Source organism: Rattus norvegicus, chromosome 1 (genome assembly GCF_021556685.1).
Source record: "Rattus norvegicus strain SHRSP/BbbUtx chromosome 1, alternate assembly SHRSP_T2T, whole genome shotgun sequence".
Classification (NCBI taxonomy): domain Eukaryota; kingdom Metazoa; phylum Chordata; class Mammalia; order Rodentia; family Muridae; genus Rattus; species Rattus norvegicus.
In genome coordinates this window covers 219,576,987-219,596,791 of record NC_141534.1, presented here as the reverse complement: position 1 = coordinate 219,596,791, position 19,805 = coordinate 219,576,987, and the positions used below count along the sequence as shown (strand labels likewise).

At 49.4% G+C, this 19,805-nt stretch overlaps 1 protein-coding gene across 1 annotated transcript in view; it reads left to right on the top strand.

The window, feature by feature from the left end:
• Window positions 1–18,169, top strand: part of Fads2 (fatty acid desaturase 2) — a 38,361-nt gene extending 20,192 nt beyond the window's left edge. The window contains exons 6-12 of the mRNA NM_031344.2: window positions 11,567–11,627; window positions 11,874–11,950; window positions 15,787–15,884; window positions 16,058–16,154; window positions 16,676–16,755; window positions 17,517–17,642; window positions 18,002–18,169. Of these exons, the coding sequence (NP_112634.1) occupies window positions 11,567–11,627; window positions 11,874–11,950; window positions 15,787–15,884; window positions 16,058–16,154; window positions 16,676–16,755; window positions 17,517–17,642; window positions 18,002–18,053 (591 nt within the window). The 3' untranslated portion in view covers window positions 18,054–18,169. The remainder of the gene's footprint in view (window positions 1–11,566; window positions 11,628–11,873; window positions 11,951–15,786; window positions 15,885–16,057; window positions 16,155–16,675; window positions 16,756–17,516; window positions 17,643–18,001) is intronic.
• Window positions 18,170–19,805: the final 1,636 nt, after the last annotated feature.

The following is a 19,805-nucleotide window of genomic DNA, read 5'->3' as shown; positions in this document are numbered from 1 at the left end:
GTCAAAGCAGATGAGAAAGCAAGGCTTGCGCAGACAGGAAGTGGTAATAGGAAGGTCTGGTCAATGACCAGTTAGGCCAGGACAAACCTTTCAGATCTTTGACTGCTAGGACACTTCTACTTAACCACACTTACTTTAGTATCATTTTATTTTTAATTATAAATACAGGACCTACTTGGTACAAACATTGAAACAGTATAGAAATATATATTTAATGTCATAACTCCATCCCCTCTTTTATGAACTCGAGTAACCACTGAGATTACTCTCAATTAATTAAACCATTAATGAGATGCCGGATAGCTTTGTAAATGCCTGCCGCTAAGCCCTGACTCCAGTCCTTAATATTTTCTGTTTGCAGGTGAACATGCATAGATCTTTTTTCTTTAAAAACAAAACTAGAAAGGAAGCACGCCTTCTATTCTGCAGCTCAGTACTTCTCTTAATGAGGACCTTGTTCCACAAGTCCAGGGAGATGGTGTCATCCTCCTGGGGACTGTGTTCCGCCTGTTTGTATCTCACAGCACGACACTATTTCATTTGACAGGGCTACCGATCTCAATTTCCCTCTTTGGGGGAAGTGCTGGGTTCAAACTCAGTGCCTGATCCGTGGTGAGCACATGTTCTCCCGCTGAGCTCTTGACTTTCCTCCAGTGATTCTCCACCCTGTCACCTAATTTTCTTTAGTAAACGTGCACCCAGCCAGGCGTGATGATAGGAAATAGAGGCAGGGGGATTTCAAATTGTAGCTTAGCTTGGTCTAGACAATGAGACTTTTGTCCAAGTCAAATGTCACAAACACAATAAAGGACTACTGGGGAGGCTCCGTGGGTAAAGGTGCTTGCTGCTAAGGCTGATGATCTGAGTTTGATCCCTGGGACCCAAGATGATGAAAGGAAAGAAGCAGCCTCCCTAAATTATTCTGCAACCTCTGCATATGTGCTATGCACAGTGATTCACATGCGCGCGCGCGCGCACACACACACACACACACACACACACACACACTCACACATAATGGGGGAATTTTAAAAAATATTAATTTTAAAAAATACTAATTTTGGGTTCGGTCCCCAGCTCCGAAAAAAAAAATACTAATTTTAAAATTATATAGTAGGGCTGGAGAGGCAGCTCAGAACTTAAGAATACTGGCCTCTCTTTTAGAGGGACCAGGTTTGATTCTTGGCGCCTGCACATGGCAGCTCACAACCATTGCTAGCTATAGTCCCAGAGGATCCTACACATGTTCTCTGGCCTCTCCAGGGATGCAAAGTGCACAGGCATGCACGCAGGCAAACTGTCCAAACACATTCAGTCAGTTGATCGATCGATCAATCAATAAACAAACAACTCTATAAGTAAGTGAAATAAAGCACCCTCGTTACATTTAAACAATATTCTCACTCTAGGCATGGTTGTGTATGCCTCTAATCTCAGACATCAGGAAACTGAGAGGAATTACTAAGAGTTTGAGGCCAGACTGATCTACATAGCAAGATATTGTCTTTTAAGGAGGGTGGGAGGGGGGAATCATTCTATTCTTCTTTTTTTTTTTTCCTTTTTCTTTTTTTCGGAGCTGGGGACCGAACCCAGGGCCTTGCGCTTGCTAGGCAAGCGCTCTGCCACTGAGCTAAATCCACAATCCCTATACTTCTTTTTTAATAAGAGCCTTTATTAGGGTTTAATTCATAAAAGGAGGGAAGAGAGGAAAAAAAGCTATCCGCGTGTGTGTGTGTGTGTGTGTGTGTGTGTGTGTGTGTGTGTGTTGGAGATCATACACTAAGGAGGAACACAAGGCAAGCTGTGGATGTAGCTCAGTGGCAGAGTCCTTGCTCAAGTCCTTGGGGTTCAGTGCCAGTACGGGGAGGGGAAATCACAGCACTAGGCAGAGCAGCAAGCAGTTATGAGAGAATACAAACTTAGCCACCGTAAACAGAGTTGTAGAAGGAATGTCCTAGCTATGTTGGCATCCAAGGCTTATAACAGACAAGACAGAGTCTGCCCCCTCTCAGTTGTGGTTTGTAGCCCTGTCTGATCCAGGGTGCACAGGACTCAGCCACAGTTCTGAACTTTGGCTAGGCAGGGATTTCATTTTCTGCCCAACACCTGTCTTTGTTCCTCTTCTGGGAAATGGCTTGCTAGCTTTGGTTACAAGTGTTTGGATAGTAGTTGATTACTTGGAAACCTTTTGATAGTGAAGACAACGACTTCCTTAATGCCTGTAGTAAAACTGTTGGTTCTCACCACACAGTCCTGAGTCCCTAATAAATAAAAGAAACCCGGCTTAGCTCAGTTCAGGCTTAGCACAGGAGCTGATGAGTTCTGTCCCATCTCACTTCTCCAATGCTGGCTGGCTTTGGGAGGGAGATGGTGGCAGTAGCATTTGAAGATGGAGGCTAGCATCACCATAGAAACCCTCTCAGGCATTCAGGTGTTCACAAGAGAAGCCCCATGTTTCCTGGGTTTCTGGTTTAACTTTGTGCAAGTGCCCAAAAGGCCATGCTGGCTGAAAGGAATCCTGATCTCTACTTGAGGTGACAGTCAGTCATCTCAACAGAGCCCCAATCATCCCAACAGCTATGCCTTAGGGGTTTGAGCCTCCATTCCAGGCTCCAGACCTGACAAAGCCTTTATCTCAGTGTAGATGACCAGAGAAGACCAGCCACAAGGGCATTCCATTCAGAGAAATGTTAAGAGCAGACTTCCACTATCTGGTCATATTTATGACTTCCGGGAGGGTGTTCTGAGTTTGTTTTATGTGGCAATAGGCATTCAGCTTCTCTCTGGATATTCCTTTCAATTTAACAAAGCTCTCCACATAAAGTATTTTCAGTGTTTTATGGCTTCACACCTCAGCTCTTAGCCTGGGGGTGGGGGATAGGTTTTACACTGATGCATTTAACTGGTATGTGGTCCATGGGCGAGGGTATGGACCACGGTATGAGGTCAGAGGACTACTTGTAGGAGTCAGTTCTGTTCTTCTACCGTGTAGGTTCTGGGGATGTTAACTGAAGTTATCAGTCTTGGCAGAAACTTCCTTTAGCCTCCGAGCCATCTCAGTGGACCTCAGTTTGTAACTTTTCCCCAGTAGGAGTTGGGTGTGAAATGATCTGCCTTTACATTCTCTGGAGTCTATCAGTGCCCTCGGCCACTGAGGGGCTTCATTGCCCTTCCCAAACAACAGAGCGAGTTCTCCTATACCCCAGTGTCTGCTCTAGACTGTTGATCCTCTCTCAGGATGCAGGCCATGTGGCCTGGCCCAAGCGTTCTGCCTTGCCTCATGCGTGCTCCTTTTTGAGGTGGCCTTTTACTAACGGGGCTTCTCCAGCATCCAGGATGCAGTTGATGGCTGGGTCATTGTGTCTAGGTGGTAAGCCATGGGACTCCTTCATGATGCTAGCTTTCCCCAAGGTTTAACTGCCCTGGGAAGGCAATGAATCAACTGTACTCATAAATAAGGAGGCCAATGTCTGCTCTCTACTGGCATCACTCTGTCGCTCCTGCTTGGGGTCTCAGCACTGGGTGGGGACTCTCAGCCCTTATTAAACCGTGGTGTATGCAACACTCTTGTTTGCTCTCCCAGCCCTTCACTACATTAGAGTCCTCAGAGTCTAGCCTGTGTGCTCCTAGAACAGCTTACCTGCCTGAGGGCTTCCTCCTCCATTCACCTAGGAAACACCAAGCTTTCTCCTTATCTCCCTGCTTCTAGCAGACCTTCAGTCCCTACGGCAGTTCCTAGGACATACGTGGCTCTCTTCTTGGAGACTTGCATGGTCATCCAGCATCCTGCCAGTGCCTGCTGAGGCCATGTTACTCGTTGCTCTGATTATGCATTTGTGAGTTCTCAGTGGCAGCAACTGACCTTGTGGCAACTCCTGCCAAACCGCCCCTCAGCCCTAGACAAAGAAGGCCCTTGTCGGGCCTCAGACACTTCGTTTCAAACCTGAAACATGGCATTGCCTGTGTCAGATTTATCATTTATTTTTCTTCTTACTGCCACAAAATGCCTGACAAGAAGCGATTTAAAGAAGGAAGGGTTTATGAGGACTTAGAGTTAAAGGCAGTATTCTTGGTGAGTCCGGGGAGCCTGTCAAGTTAATAATTAGTAGTAACTGTCACAGTGCCATCTCTTAATGCCCGAACACATCCCTTTTATGCTGTAAGCTTCCCCCGCTTGTTCTTGTAGTCTCCTGGCATCTCACAGGGCAAAATATGTTCAGTCGAGCTTCAACAGTGTCCACTAACAGTTCCAATACTGTTTGTTCATAAGTATAAGCGCAGGAGCTGGTTAAAATCAACTGTTGCTCTTCCAGAAGACCTCGTTCCTAGCAGAGTTCAGATCCTAGCAGCCCGTGCTGGGCAGCGCACAGCTGTTTGTAATTCCAGCCCGGGGGATCTGACACCCTCTTCTGGCCTCCATGGGTATCTTCACTCATGCATGCACACAACACACATAAATAAAGTAAAAATGCATCCTTTTAAAGAAGTGCAAGTGCACAGTCACACGTGAGACTCGGCAGCCTCTTCTGTGAACCTGTGTAACATCAAAGCCCAAGTCCTTACTCCTGACGTAGACTGGCACACGGCAAACATTCACATCCCCAGAGGGCACAGGGACAGGGCAGGACTGATACCCAGAATGGCTAACACCAAAATCTATAGCTCCGTTGGTACCATCCAGGGATTGTGACAGAATCACAGCCCACGTCACAGTCACATCCCCAGTCACAGTCACAGCTCCTGTCACAGCCCCAGTCACAGCCACAGCTCCTGTCATAGCCACAGCCCTTCTCACAGTCACAGCCCCTCTCACAGTCACAGCCCCTCTCTCTCACAGTCACAGCTCCTGTCATAGCCACAGACCCTGTCTTAGTCACAGCCCCTGTCATAGCTCCGTCACAGTCACAGCCCCTGTCACAGTCACAGCCCCTGTCACAGTCACAGCCCCTGTCACAGTCACAGCCCCTGTCACAGTTACAGCCCCTGTCACAGTCACAGCCCCTCTCACTACAGCCCCAGTCACAGTCACAGCCCCTCTCACAGTCACAGCCCCTCTCACAGTCACAGCTCCTGTCATAGCCACAGCCCCTCTCACAGTCACAGCCCCTGTCACAGTCACAGCCCCTGTCACAGTCACAGCCCCTGTCACAGTTACAGCCCCTGTCACAGTCACAGCCCCTCTCACTACAGCCCCAGTCACAGTCACAGCCCCTCTCACTACAGCCCCTCTCACTACAGCCCCTCTCACAGTTACAGCCCTCTCACAGTCCCAGCCCCTGTCACAGTCCCAGCCCCTGTCACAGTCCCAGCCCCTGTCATAGTTACAGCCCCTGTGTCACAGTCCCAGCCCCTGTCACAGTCACAGCCCCTCTCACAGTCACAGCCTCTGGTTAGTCTCGGCCTCTGTTTTAGGTTGAGAGTCAGCTAACTCTTTTTGTTTGAGCCGCACACTTCTAATATTCCCCCTCCCCCGTTGCTCTTTTTTGCTGTAGATCTGGATCAGAACAGTAAGAACTGTGCCACAGACGGCTCCCCCTCTGCTTGAGACTTCTTCCACCAAACACATTAATTAGTCCATTGTTTTTAACTCAGCCTCACACGAGTTCTCAGAACATGGGCAGAATGTGTCCAGATTCTTTGCCAGGAGATCACACAAGCAGCCTCTAACCCAGTTACTGAAAGACTTCTTGCTTGTCCCCTTCTGAAACCTCATGAGCCATCCCTCCCGCCCCTCACTCCTGCAGCCTTCTGATCTTCCCAGCAGAATAGCCTGGTAATCCCAGCTTACAGCAGGTTAGGACTTCTTAAGCTTACAGCTCCAAACTCCACATTCTTCCCAAAGGCCAGTCCCAAACATCACCAGCCATGGTCAGGATTATCACCCAATGGCTATACTTCTTGGTACTAATTTTATATATTAATTACTGTCCTCACTGCTGCAAAAGTGAAAACCTAACAAGAAGCCGTTTAAGGGAGAAAGGATTTATTCTGGCTTGGAGCCCCAGGGGAGACATTCCATTATCGTAGAGAAGGCATGGTGGCAGGAACAGGAGGCTGGCAGGGCGCATTACTTCCATAGACATAAAGCGGAAATGAATGCTGTGTTCAGCTTGCTTTCTGTTTCATATTCAGCCTAAGGGATGGCGCCACCCACGTGTGAGGGTTACACCTCAGTGAACCTAATCTAAGTAATCTCTCACAGAGGAAGCTTCTCCTCAGTGGTTCTAGATCTTGAGTTGACAATCATATTGACTGTCACATATGGCCTGTGGCTGGTGAAGAAGCTGGTCACACTGGCTGCCAAGACTGGCAACACTTCCTGCCCACTGCTCTTGCCTGGTCCCCAGCTGTGGGCTTCAGCTGTCCCAGTTCAGTGAGAACTCTGTGTGTGCCACCAGCTCCATCTTGGGCTCTGGCCACAAGCCACACTTACCTCGTTGGTGAAAGTACAGTTTGTCTTTCTGCCCCCTCCCCTCTAATCGTGTTGTCTCCCAAACTTCCTGTGTTAGACAGGAAAGGGAATGAGCAGTGTCCTCTGTTCCCCACACTTTGGGCTGGTAGCTCCCAGCTAAAAGGAAGAGTAGCAGGCTGAGTGAGTCTGTGGACCTGCACCCCAAGGACTATCAGCGTACGCCCCACTTACTCCTTGTGTAACCCGAGAGGCAGGAGCTGTCATCAACGTTTTGTAACTAGAACCACTAAGGCAGGAAAGAAATGACATACTCATGGCCATGTCAGAGAGTTACCTTCTGGGACACCAGCTTGCAGCCCTTGGAAATGGCTCTGTTGGCTAAGTCCAGCTTTCTGAGAAGAAGCTGTGTGTGCACCCTCCTAGCTCTGTGCATTCGAAAACACTTCTGTCCATTCTTTCTTCAATCTCATGACTTAATAAGCTATTGGCCAAATAAAACAAGCTAGAGTCATGTGTCCCTAAGACCACAGTTTGTGCTTTGTGGGTGTACCTGTTTCTTTTCTCATTGCTTTGACTGAAAAGCAGCAACTTAGGGGAGGGAGAGTTTCTTTGGCTTACAGTTCAAGAGGAACCAGTGAGGAATCAGAGGGAGGGATAAAAGTTGGTGCTCAAATTGCTTCTTCCTTCTCCTCTTCTTCCTCCTCCTTGTCCTCCTCCTCTTCCTCTTACTCTTCCTCCTTGTCCTCCTCTTCCTCTTACTCCTCTTCCTTGTCCTCTTCCTCTTACTCCTCATCCTCATCCTCCTCTTCCTCTTCCTCCTCCTCTTCCTCCTCTTCCTCTTCTTCCTTTTCTTTCTTCTTTTCATTTTAAGACCCTAAGCCATGTCGTGGTGCCACCTGCATTTAAGGCAGATCTTCCAACCTCAGTGAACTCGGATGTAGAATCACCCAGGGAGTTGACAATCAGTACTAACCATGCAAACGAGTTTTAGATAAGAGAGTTGGTTCAGCCATACCCTAACACACCCCTTTGTGGCTGCCCTTCAGAGGACACTGAGTAGGAAACACACATGCAGTGCTATGTCAACATGTCATTTTGTGCATGCAGCTGTCACTGTCACTGACATTCGGCTCAAGATCCATCCACTGGGCTCTTGCAGTCCCTATGAAGTACACGTCATACCTCCACTTTGCAGCCAGGAACTCAGAGGTCAGGGAGGTTAAGCAGTTCGGTGTAATGGAGAACTGTTTCCAGTGCTGAGTCCCTGCAACCCTAAGGTCGAGCATCCATAGAGGCTGGTGCTGAGACCTGCCTCTGCCTGGGGTGGCCTGGCCATGTTGGTGGGTCAGCCTGGGATGCTGGAAAGCATGCATGGGAACCAACAGTGCTTGCTAGCTGGAGGCAGCCCTACGGTCCCAGTCATCCTCCACCGTGGTCATAAACCAGTGGAAATAGTACTTACTACAGAAATACAACCTGACAACCTCCTATGGTCCCCTAAGGGCGCCCTTTGACTTCTGCTGATCTGAAGGTTCTTCCTGATGCTCAGCCTCTGTCCTAGTTAGGGTTACTATTGCTATGATCAAGCACCGTGACTGTGACAAGTTGGGGAGGAAACGGTTTGTTTGCCTTAACTTCCACATCCTAATCCACCTCTGAAGGAAGTCAGGACATGAACTCAAGCAGGGCAAGAATCTCGGGCAGGAGCTGAGGTGCAGAGGCCATGAAGCAGTGTAGCCCACTGGCTTGCCCTTCGTGGCTTGCTCAGTCTGCTTCCTTATAGAACCCAGGACCACTTTCCTAGACATGGCACCACCCACAACAGGCTGGGTCCTCCCACATCAACCACTAATTAAGAAAATACCCTGCTGGCCTGCTTCTAGGCCGATATTACTGAGGCATCTACTCAGTTGAGACCCCCTCCTTTGCAGTGACTCTAGCTTGTGTCAGGTTGAGATACAACTAGTCAGCACGGTCTTAAGAGGGAACAGATAAACTGTGGGCTTGGATATGATTGGTAAGGGAGGCCACCGGGGCTGGGAATCCTGTATTCCACGGCTAGGCCTGGATGCCAGTTCCTCAGAGGAGGTCAGAGCAGGACGAAGGGCCTGTCCACACATTCGCCTAGGCTGCTGCTTTCCCTACTCATTGGGCACCTTAGGAACCTGTGTGCCTCTCTTTCCTCTGTGCCAGCATTTCACATCCCCTCCTTTTATTGTGAAACCATCAAAGGCCCCTCTGAGGTTCCCTGGCTCTGACCTCTCCAAGGCCAACCTCAGGTCTGACCCTAATGACAGACTGCGTGTATGTAACATACTTTCTGGGAAAGCATGAGATCCTTGCCAAGGCACAGGAGGCCTCGAAGAACAAAGGATCATTTCTGGTTGTTCTTCAGCAGGCGTGTGAGCATAGCCACTGGCACCAAGACGCACATTCTGGGGACAGGCTGGACTCTGTTCCTGCCCACACCCCCCTGCTTTGTGGGAGCCCATGGATCTCTGTGATTCTGACACACACCTCCCACTCTGTGTTCTCACTTGGAGGACAGAAGTATCAGCCTAGGAGACATCCAAGTTTTCTTCCTTCTGTAACTCATTTTGCTTGTCCTTCGTGGCTTGTTCAGTCTGCTTCCTTATAGAACCCAGGACCACTTTCCTAGACATGGCACCACCCACAACAGGCTGGGCCCTCCCACATCAATCACTAATGAAGAAAATACCCTGCTGGCCTGCTTCTAGGCCGATATTACTGAGGCATCTTCTCAGTTGAGACCCCCTCCTTTGAAGGGGGGTGACTCAAATCTTGGGTCTGGAGAGGAAAGGGTGGCATTGTCTGGGAGCCAGCTTATCATTATGTCCAAGTTCCCATGGGCAACACTTAGCAACTAAATGATCTGGAAGCCAGACATGTTCAGAGAGGCCTGGGAACCTGCATGGGCTCTGTGTTGCCAAGAAGCAGCAGCTAAGAGGTCTGGGTCTGTTGACTCCAAGCATGAGCTTAACGTAGCCTGTCTTAGCTGTTTTGTGGGTTCTTCTTTCTGCCACTCTTTTTCCGCCACCTTTTTCTTCAACCCCCCTAGCCCCAGATAGGAGAATTAACAAGGATAGAGAGGAAAGGAAAGAGGTCCCTGAATAAAGTCAGGGGTCAGAAAGGGGGTAGTGTTATCGTTAGACTACTTCCTGCTGATCAGGAGCACTGAGTTTTCTGGGGCAAGTTTGATCTTTGCCATCAGGATATCTAACTTCCTGTTGTTTGCACACAATTACTTAACTAATGGTGACCACCAGTGACCACCTCCAGCCAGCCAGTGGTCCACTCTGCCTCTCAGGGCCCTAGCATTTATTACCCTCTGAAAAGTCTCCAGAATTCCAGATGTCACACAATCGCAGGAGCTATCTGTAGATGGCAAAAGTCACACTCCTGCTAGAGCATGAGGCAAATCATAGTCAGCTGCTGTGGACGTCAGTCTGAAGCAGCCCCATATCCCACGTCTGGAAATGAAAACTTAATCTTATAATATTTTTGTTTTTTGTTTTTGTTTTAGGTTTATATTTACTTTGTGTATATGAGTACACAGTAGCTGTCTCCAGGCACACCACCTTTTATTTATTGCATGCAAATTTTACATATATATATATATACACACACACACACACACACACACACACACACACACACACACATACATACATACAAACAAACACTGGTTGCCTGCTCATGTGTCTGCACACTGTATGAGTGCAGAGTACCCGTAGAGGTCAGAAGAGGTCATCGGATCCCCTGGAACTGGAGTTAGAGTTGCTTATGAGTCACCATGTTGGTGCTGGCAACCAAGCCTGGGTCCTCTGGAAGAACAAGTGCTCTTAATAGATGAGCCATCTCTCCAGCTCTGTATGGCTTCTTCTGTCCAGTTGGCTTCTGGGGGAAAGTGATTAGCCTATAGAAATGACACAAGATACCAGAGACTAGATACAAAGACTACTGGTCCTTGTTTGGGGTCTCTTAACTGCTAATAGTCTCCAGGGAGCACCCCCATCGAGACCTAGGAGCCTCTGTCATTCCCAAAAGGATAGAGACAGCCCCAAAAACTCCCTGTGGGGTACTTAGGTTTGTGTGAGCTTTTTTATTGTTCACGTCCAAAGGGCTAGGTCAGTGGCTCAGTGGCAGAGGACTTGTTTAACATGGGTTAGGCTCTGCAGTCCATCCTCAGTCCTCCCAATAAAACAACAGCAGAAGAAAACAACACAAAGCAGACGGGTTTCTCATGGCCTTGGGTAGTGATTAATTGTGAGTCCGACCCCGAGGGCTGGCCAAGGTTTTGGCCTCACAGGGCTGGCAGGAATGAAAGTATTCTTTTTTTTTTTTTTTTTTTTTTTGATTCTTTTTTTTCGGAGCTGGGGACCGAACCCAGGGCCTTGCGCCTCCTAGGCAAGCGCTCTACCACTGAGCTAAAGAGAAGCTTCTGCCTGATCCCTTTGACTCGCAAACTATTGAACAATAGACCCCAAGAAATTGGAAATTCCCCAGGAAATTGCATGCTGGGAGAAGGAAAAGGCCGAAGCCTCGTGCCAGCCAGGGGAGCAGCTGGTCTCCCAGAAAGAGATCTCACACAATTCTGAAAATTGTCAGAGTACCTTGCATGGAAGACTGGAACAGAGTCAGAGATGGGTCAGTGATGAGCAGAGCCACACCATAACCAGGCCTGCTTACTTATACCTCTTGCTTTTGATTTAAAGCCTCATTTTGGAATCCAAAAGATGGGTGAGGGTGTGGTGGTGACGGGGTTCACTTAACCTCTTAATTTTTTTCCTTCACAAGGTAACCTTGTCTCTGGTGTTTGTTTGTTTGGTTGGTTTTGTTTTTTTTTTTTTTTTCTCTCTCTCTCTGTTAACACATTTCTTTAGTTGGTCCACTCAGGACAGATACCTGAGCATAGCTCATTGGGCTGCCAAGGCCAGGGGTCTGACCCAAGCTCCAGTAAAAACACTGGCATGAGCAGCCAAGCCCAAGGAAATCGGCAGCTGCTAGCCTTGTTGGACCCAGATTGGGACAGATGGGAAAGAGACGAGGTCTCTGCTGAGGAGATGGTGCAAAAAGTGTGTTGGAGGCAGGAGACCAGAGGCTGGTGTTCATTATCTGTCTTTTTCTCCTCAGTATGGCAAGAAGAAGCTGAAATATCTGCCCTACAACCACCAGCATGAATACTTCTTCCTGAGTGAGTATGGTTGCCTGAGCTCCCCAACCCTGCTCTCACCCCAGCACGCCCCTCTGGCTCACTTCCTCTCATACCGGTTGCAAACTGAGAAAATGACTGCAGACCTATTCAAGAGAGGGGTGCCAGCTGTCAGCTTGGGGAAACACCTATGGGCCCTGTTAAGCATCACCTAGGCTCCCAGGCACCTGACTGCGGGAGGGTCAAGCAGGCTCGTTCACCTCTGACAGGCACATGATCTCTCTACAGTCGGACCACCGCTGCTCATCCCTATGTACTTCCAGTACCAGATCATCATGACCATGATCAGACGCAGAGACTGGGTGGTAAGTCAGGACGTGATGGCTGGTGGTGGGGTAGCTTGACTAGAGCACTTTGCCCCTGGTGCCTCTGTGGGCATGCGGGTCCCCAGACATCTGCCCCAAAGTGTAGCTGCTTTGTCACTCTTAGAAAGAAACTGTCTCTGAGGCCACCAGAGCCAAGAAGGCCATAGCATGCCAGGTCTAAAGACACCTAGCAAACATTGTCCTTAGAGAGTCCCTTAGGAAGTTCCTGAAGGCAGTGTGCCAAGAGGCTAACATAGCCCACCAGGAGTGGATCACCTCAGCAACAGAAACAAATTCTCTTTCTCACCCTCACAGACATCTAAAATCAGTTGTCTTCAGGCTGGGGAGTAAGGTAGGGGATGGAGGGGTCAAGGTCCCTCTCCTTGACTGGTAGGTGACCAGGTTCTCTTGTCTCTCTTTATATCATCTTCCTTCTAGGCCTTTTCGTATCTGTGTTCAGGCGTTCCTCCATTGTTCTAATGTGTGTGTGTGTGTGTGTGTGTGTGTGTGTGTGTGTGTGTGTGTATGGTTGCATGTCAGTTTGTAGGTGCGCTTGCACGTGTGTGCATGTGGAGGCCAGATAATAACTGTCGAAGTTACTTTTCTATTGCTGTGATAAGACACTGTGACCAAGGTGACTTCTAAAAGAAGGAGTTTATTGGGGGATTGCAGTTTCGGAGGGTGAGAGTCCACGACCACCATGGCGGGGAAGATGGCAGCAGAAAGGCAAGCTGGAACAGTAGCTCAGAGCTCACATCTTGAGACATAACTATGAAGCTAATGGGAATGATATAAACCTTTGAAAGCTCAAAGCCCACCCTCGGTGACAGCTCCTCCAAAACACCTCCTAATCCTTCCCAAACAGTTCCACCGGCTAGGGACCAAGTATTCCAACAGATGGGCCTCTGCGGAAGCATTCTCATTCAAACCACAAGAACCACATGTGTCAGCTCTCGGGATAGGGCCTCTCACTGGCCAGAGCTTACGGATTAGGCTAGGCCATTCATCAAGGCCCAGGATCTGCCTGGCTGTACTTCCCAGCACCGGGATTACAAATGTGAACCATCAAGCCCAGCTTTTGTATGTAGGCTTTGGGCACTAAAGTTGCAAGCACTTTATCAATTAAGCTGAATTTGTTACTTTCTTATAGGATGACACTAGTCCTACTGCATTAGGAAGGACCTATACTTCCAGACATTGTCATTTGAGGTGCTGGAGGTTAGAATGTCAGTGTACAAGTTTGGAAGGTATGTTAGAGTTTTAGAAGAGCAGAAATGACAGAATGATCACACACACACACACACACACACACACACACACACACAATTACTAGAGTAGCTTACAGGCAGTGACCATAGAGTTGCACAATGACTGTCTCTGACAGAAAAGCCAAGGATCTGGCAGTTGGTCAGCGTGTGAGACTGCTTGTCTCAGAAGTCCCAATCTGGTGCTAGAGTCCTAGTAGGGATTCCTAGAGAGTAGGTTCCAACACCAATGAAGGAATGCCACAGCAACAAGGTAGACGAACTTGCCAGCAAGAGTGAAGACAAGTAGAAAAAGGCAAAAGCTTCATTCCTCCATGATTCTTTTAGTTGATTCCAGATGTAGTCAAGCTGACAGCCAAGATTAGCCATCACCGAGGGCATGTTTCTACCCCAAACAACAGGCTTAGAGGTGCCTCCATAGAGGGAGGCAGGCTGTGTGTAGGTTTGAGAAGGTAAACTTGGGTTTACATTGAAGTACAGTTGTGATTTCTATACAAGAGAAGTACCTACCCATGGTAGAGTAAGCCCTAAGGAAAACTCACCATAAGCAGAGTTGTCTATGATGAAAACATGGTCCCTGCCCTCAGGAGAGGACAAGTACATAGCCCCTTACTGGATGTTCTTTCTTAGCCTTTTAAAATCCCATCAAGGGCTGGGTGTAATACTACACGCCTTTAATCCTTCACCTCTTGGGCTCTCCATACATTTATTTACTTCATTTTGAGATAGGCTCTCATTATGTTGCCCAAGCTAGCCTTGAACTCAATCTTCCTGCCTCTACTTCCCAAGCCATGCCTGACCATACCTCCCTCCCCCACCCCTCTTTGTGTGTGTGTGTGTGAATGTGAGTGCGTGTGTGTGTATGTGTGTGCCGAATTCTATGCATATGCACACAATATACACACATGCATACTAATGCATTACATTTACACAGTAGATTAAAGTGGGGCTGTCAGTGGCAGAGTGCTTGCCTAGCATGCAGGAAACCTTGAGTTCAAACTCAGCACCAAAAAAAAAAAAAAAAAAAAAAAAAAAAAAAGGGGGTGGGTGATCAAAGTACAACTAGAACTCTCTGTACCCGCTTCATCTGACCAAGACAGCCACCTGGATCTGAACATGTTGTATTCAGCCACTCCCGGCTGTTGTAACTGTTCCTACTCTGGCCCTCCCAAGGTGCCCATCCCCTTTCCCACTTAGCTGGCAGCGCTCTGGCCACCTGGAATGACACCAGTACCTGTTTCAATTTCTTGCAACCAAGCAAGCACTGAACAAGGGCCACCCTTGTCCCCTAAATCATTCTGGAATTTGCCACGTCTTCACTATCAATGGACTCTTGGGTTTGTTCATTTTATACCCGAACCAAGATACCAGTGTGCCCAATTCTGTTGTCATATTAAGATCTTCTGTCTTGTTTTCATGTGTATGTGTTTTGTCTACATGTATATCTGTGCACTGTCTGGTGCCCACAGAGGCCAGTATATGGTATCAGTCACCTGGGAGTAGAGTTACAGATGGCCGTGAGCCTCCATGTGGTTTCTGGGAATCGATCCTGTCTTCTGGAAGAGTAGCTAGTGCTCTTAACCACTGAACCATCTCACCAGCACGTCTTTGTGGGGTTTCCCATTGCCTCGAAGAGGTGGGTCCTTGATGAAATAACCTGCATAAACATGGCTGGTCATGAGCACTCCTGACTTAGAAAAGTTTGTGCAAAGGCACCAAGAGGATCAGGGTGCTTAGGCAAAAGGACCTGGGTCCTGTAGCCTGTGGCCACTCGACTTACATGGGAGGGTGTTGTAGCGGAGTTGGGATCTGCTACAGGTCATTGGTTGCCCTGGATACATGAAGACCATCAGCTGGAGAGCAAAGGGAGGCTCTTGCTGTGGTCCAGCCAACACACACAGCATGAGTAGCAGAGAAAATGGAGGGACATAGATTTCTCAGCAGAATGAGGGTCTGCTTGGGAGGCTGTGACAGAGGGTGAAGACTTCCCAGGGGAGCCATTCAAGCTTAGGACCTTGCCACCAAAGAGGGGCAGACAAAAGTGAGGACCGGGGGTTGGGGATTTAGCTCAGTAGTAGAACACTTGCTTAGCAAGCGTAAGGCCCTGGGTTCGGTCCCCAGCTCCGAAAAAAAAAAAAAAAGTGAGGACCGGGAGAAGGGCCAAGAAGAGAGTCCAGCCGGAGAAGTGACCTAATCTGGGTTGCTGGCAGGGATGGTATGTGTCCCTTGGCCTTGTTTCGCCTCAGAAAGGAAGGAAATCCAGGTGCCTGACTAGGGGCGAGGCTGAGGATAACCAGGACCTGGCCACATGTTAGAGGCTCACATCAGAATCCTCTGAACCTACCGGCTACCTTCTAGTCAGTATCCCCTTTCTTTCCTGAAACTCACATGCAAACTCCATACAAGCAGGTGGCTTAGGCAAGCATATGACTGTGGGCCCAGTGTCCAACTTCCTTTCTTGTGAACACCTGTGACAAGCAGTGTTAGCTGTGTGCATACATGCCTCTGTGGTCAGGTGCACCATGCCAAGGAGGGCGGGGCAGGTTAAGTCTAATCGTGTTTCTCCTACAGGACTTGGCCTGGGCCATCAGCTACTATGCACGTTTCTTCTACACCTATATCCCTTTCTATGGCATCTTGGGAGCCCTGGTTTTCCTCAACTTTATCAGGTACTCCAACTTTGCTGGTTCACCCCATGCTTTTGAGAGCTCTGGTTTTGACGGGGCTGTGATGTGAACCCTGTACCTGCCATGGGGGGTAGGGTAGGTACAATGGGTCTGTTTCTATGTGGCTGCCCATCCCCGACACTGAGGCTTCAGCACTGAGCTGCGCTGTCTTCTAGGTTCCTGGAGAGCCACTGGTTTGTGTGGGTCACACAGATGAACCACATTGTCATGGAGATTGATCTTGATCACTACCGGGACTGGTTCAGCAGCCAGGTGAGGAGGGGCAAAGGTAAATGGAAACCCTGTAAAGCTGCCCCATGCCCATGCCTGCACCCAGATTTGGCTGCCTCTGTGGGCCCGGGGCTATACAAACCTTCCCTAGGGCTACTCATTGCCTACTGGCAGCCTCAGAGCAAGAAAGGATGGTAGGAAGGTTGGGGGGACGTAGCACGTTTGCCTAGCATGCATAAAATCCTGGGTTTTATCACTGGCACACAATATACACACAACATGGTGGCCCATACCTATAATCTTAGTACTTGGGAGGTGGAGACAGGAAGATCAGGAGTCCAAGGCCAGGATAAGTTAAAAACAACTCAGGAGGAAATATGGAAGGAGTGATAAGAATCTACCAGAGGGAACTCGGGAATCTGGGAGGGTGAGGCTTTCAGGTAGAACGGTATGACCTAGAGAGGGGCCCTGAGACCCTGGTTAAGGAGACCTTTATGGGATACATCCAGGTCTTTTGGTTTTGTTCTTACACCCCAGCCACTGATCCCCTGTCCCCTCTGCAGCTGGCAGCCACCTGCAATGTGGAGCAGTCCTTCTTCAATGACTGGTTCAGCGGGCACCTCAATTTCCAGATTGAGCACCAGTGAGTGCAGCCCAGCAAGGCTGGCTGTCCGGGAGGGGGAAGAGGGGAGATAAGGAGCGGGAGGGCAGTGGCCGCCGTCCCACAGGCCAAGGGTGCCAAGCAGTTTATCTCCTCTTGTTGGCAAGACCACCGGCCCATCCTAGAGCACAGCTGGGCAGGAGAAGGGCTCTGGGGCCAGCGTGCCCTGGAGGCATTGCCGTCCAGGCTCTGTGGGGACTACACTGCTTCATGTGTGGCCTCTTTGCAGATACAGAAAGCTTGCAAGACTACCCTGCAGACCTATAATGGTCCTGGTTATGGCTGGGGAACTGAGGACCAGCTAGATAGCGTATCTGTTACACAGGTGGCCAAAGGACTGTCCCTTCCCTGCTGCCACTGCCTTCATATCATCTCTTATCTTCTCATCTCCCATCTGTTTCTTTCATTTCCTCTTTTTGAGGCTTAGTGCTGACTTTACATGGGTCTTCTGCCTTGGCAGAGACCAGGAGCATGAACCCTGATACCCTCTCTCTCTTTTTTTTTTTTTTTAAACACAAGACCCTTGTGTTTGGCCGTTCAATACCAATGTGGCTTTCTGGAGTGCCCCTGTTCATAAATTGCCACTCTACACCCCACTAGTAACATCTGCAGGCAGTTGGTAGGAGCCACAGTCTTGTCCTGGTTTCAGATAGGACCTCAGACCTGCCTGCCTCCCTGGGTTGTAGAAGAAGTGGAGAGCTTGGGTCTTGGGTTGCACTCACTCTGCCCACCTGCTCTCCCAGCCTCTTCCCCACTATGCCAAGACACAACTTGCACAAGATTGCCCCACTGGTGAAGTCTCTCTGCGCCAAGCATGGCATTGAATACCAAGAGAAGCCGCTGCTGAGGGCCCTGCTCGACATTGTGAGGTGAGGGGTGAGCTTGGCAAGGGCTGGAGCGCTGATGTACTGTAAGGGGCCAGAGATGAGGTGGGGCTGAGGAGGAGAGAGGCACATGGCTGGGCTTACAGTAGGGACTCTAGCTCACAGTAGGGACCCCTGACCTCTGGTCCACCCAGGGCTAGAAGAGGACCTCCCTCTGTCCTTTCCCAGGGGTTTCCCTGGGGTGCATTAGTCAGTAGCCCACAGCTCCTGTGGTAAGTGGCAAGCCTTAGTCAGTGGCTGAGAGGAAGCACCTGCCACCCTAGCATGACTTCCTACATGTCATGGGAGCCGAGGTTCCCTTCCTGGTTCCTGAGCCCTGGACATCTCTCTTTCTCTATTTGCAGTTCACTGAAGAAGTCTGGGGAGCTGTGGCTGGATGCCTACCTCCACAAATGAAGCAGCAGACCTCGTGGCACCCTTGGGAAGGGGGCACAGTTGGGTGACAGCCAGAGGGAGGGGAGGGCTTTTGTTCTGAAGGGTTCTCGTGAGACTGAAGGGTCTGCTGGCTCACATTCCCCGTGCTTGGTTTTTCATCCTTTCTTGTTCTTCTCTTCCCTCACCCCGACCTACCCTATCCTCATGGAGTTCCCCCTTTGTCAGTTCCAGCCCTGTCCCCTCTGCCTCCCAGCCCCTTCTCCCAAAGAGCTGGAGAGGTGGCTGTACCAGGTGTCAGCCTCTAACTTCTGCACCTAAAGATCCTGGTAAAAAATTCTGCTCCTTGCAGCCTAGTCCCCAGCCCCTTTAGTCCCACACACACTCTGGGGGTCTGTGGAGCAGGGGTCCAGGACTTGGCTCTACACTCCCTGCCAGCATTACGGTGTAGCCATTTGGGTGAAGACATGCTTCGTTCTGAGTGTCCTTCCCATGGCTGGGATTGGTACTTAAGGCTTCCTTCCGGCTGCCAAAGACCAGCTTAAACTCTGAGGTCCAAGGCAAAGTCCTCTCATGCCCACCTTCACAACTCCAGACCCTAGAGTTTGTACAGATTCTATTTCGCCATCTACCCAACTCCAGAAACCAAAGGGAGTGTTCCTTGTATGGGCTCAGGACAGGCAGTAGCCAGGTTGAAGGAGGGTCTGACCACTTTAGAGCCTTAACCTCTCCCACTACAATCAGGTGCTTCTTAGATAAAAGGCCCAAGATTCTAGAAGGATCAGATCTTTTTCCAAATCCTCTGGCCAGTTCCTGATGCTTGGTCTAGAGAATGTGGACCTTGCAGGAGAGCCCCTGAGAATCTCTCCCCAGAATAGAGCTGCCAGTCTGGCCAGCACTTAGCTTCTCATTGGCTCACCCCTTGTCTTTACAGATGTTTGTTTGTTTGTTTGTTTGTTTTAGCTGTTGTGTTAACATTTCCTACAGAATGCTTCTTGATAGGAGAGTAACAGAGGGCTGCCTGGGTCTTAGGACAATCCATCTTTACCAGATGCCCCTTGCCAAGCTCCCGAAAGTCTCTTCAGGTAGAGCTAGGCTTCGCCATCAAGGCCACCGTATAAGCTGTGGCTTGAGGCTGCTGCTATCAGGAGGACAGGAGAAACAGGGTGGGGTGGAGTGTCTCAGGAGAGCCATTGTGGGTACCCAGTGAGGCTCGGGCAAGAGTGTAGAGGGAAGAGGAGACTGAGGGCTTGAGGGAAATGTGAGGGCGGGTGGGAGGGGGGACATCAGCTATATCAGGAGGGGACCCATGCTGTGTCCTTCTGAGATCTAACAGGATTAACCAATATGTAAACTAGAGGAAGTGGTTGGCCTGCACTGGGCAAGCCCTCTAGGACTCCATCCAAGAAAGACCAGTTGGTGTTGCTCTAGAGGCAAAGAAACCCATAAGGAGCTGGCAGTAAAACAGTAATTTGTATCACCTTGTTCCCAGCCTCTACTTTTTTTGGGAAATAAAAAAGAAAGTAATTTTTTTCTCACTTGCCCTTAGTTCAGCAAGATCAATGGATGACTAGTGCTCCCGTATGCCAATGTCACAAGGGTGGTAATGCAGGGTCTGGGAGGAAGGGAGGTACTGCCCACAAGAGAAAGGCCTGACTGTTAAGGCACATGGTGAACAGAACCCTGATCCTCTCGCCAAGAGAGACAGTGAAGGTTCTGGAGACCAAGGCTTTTATTTTGTGTTGCTGTGCCCACATGGAGACTTCTCTACAGCCT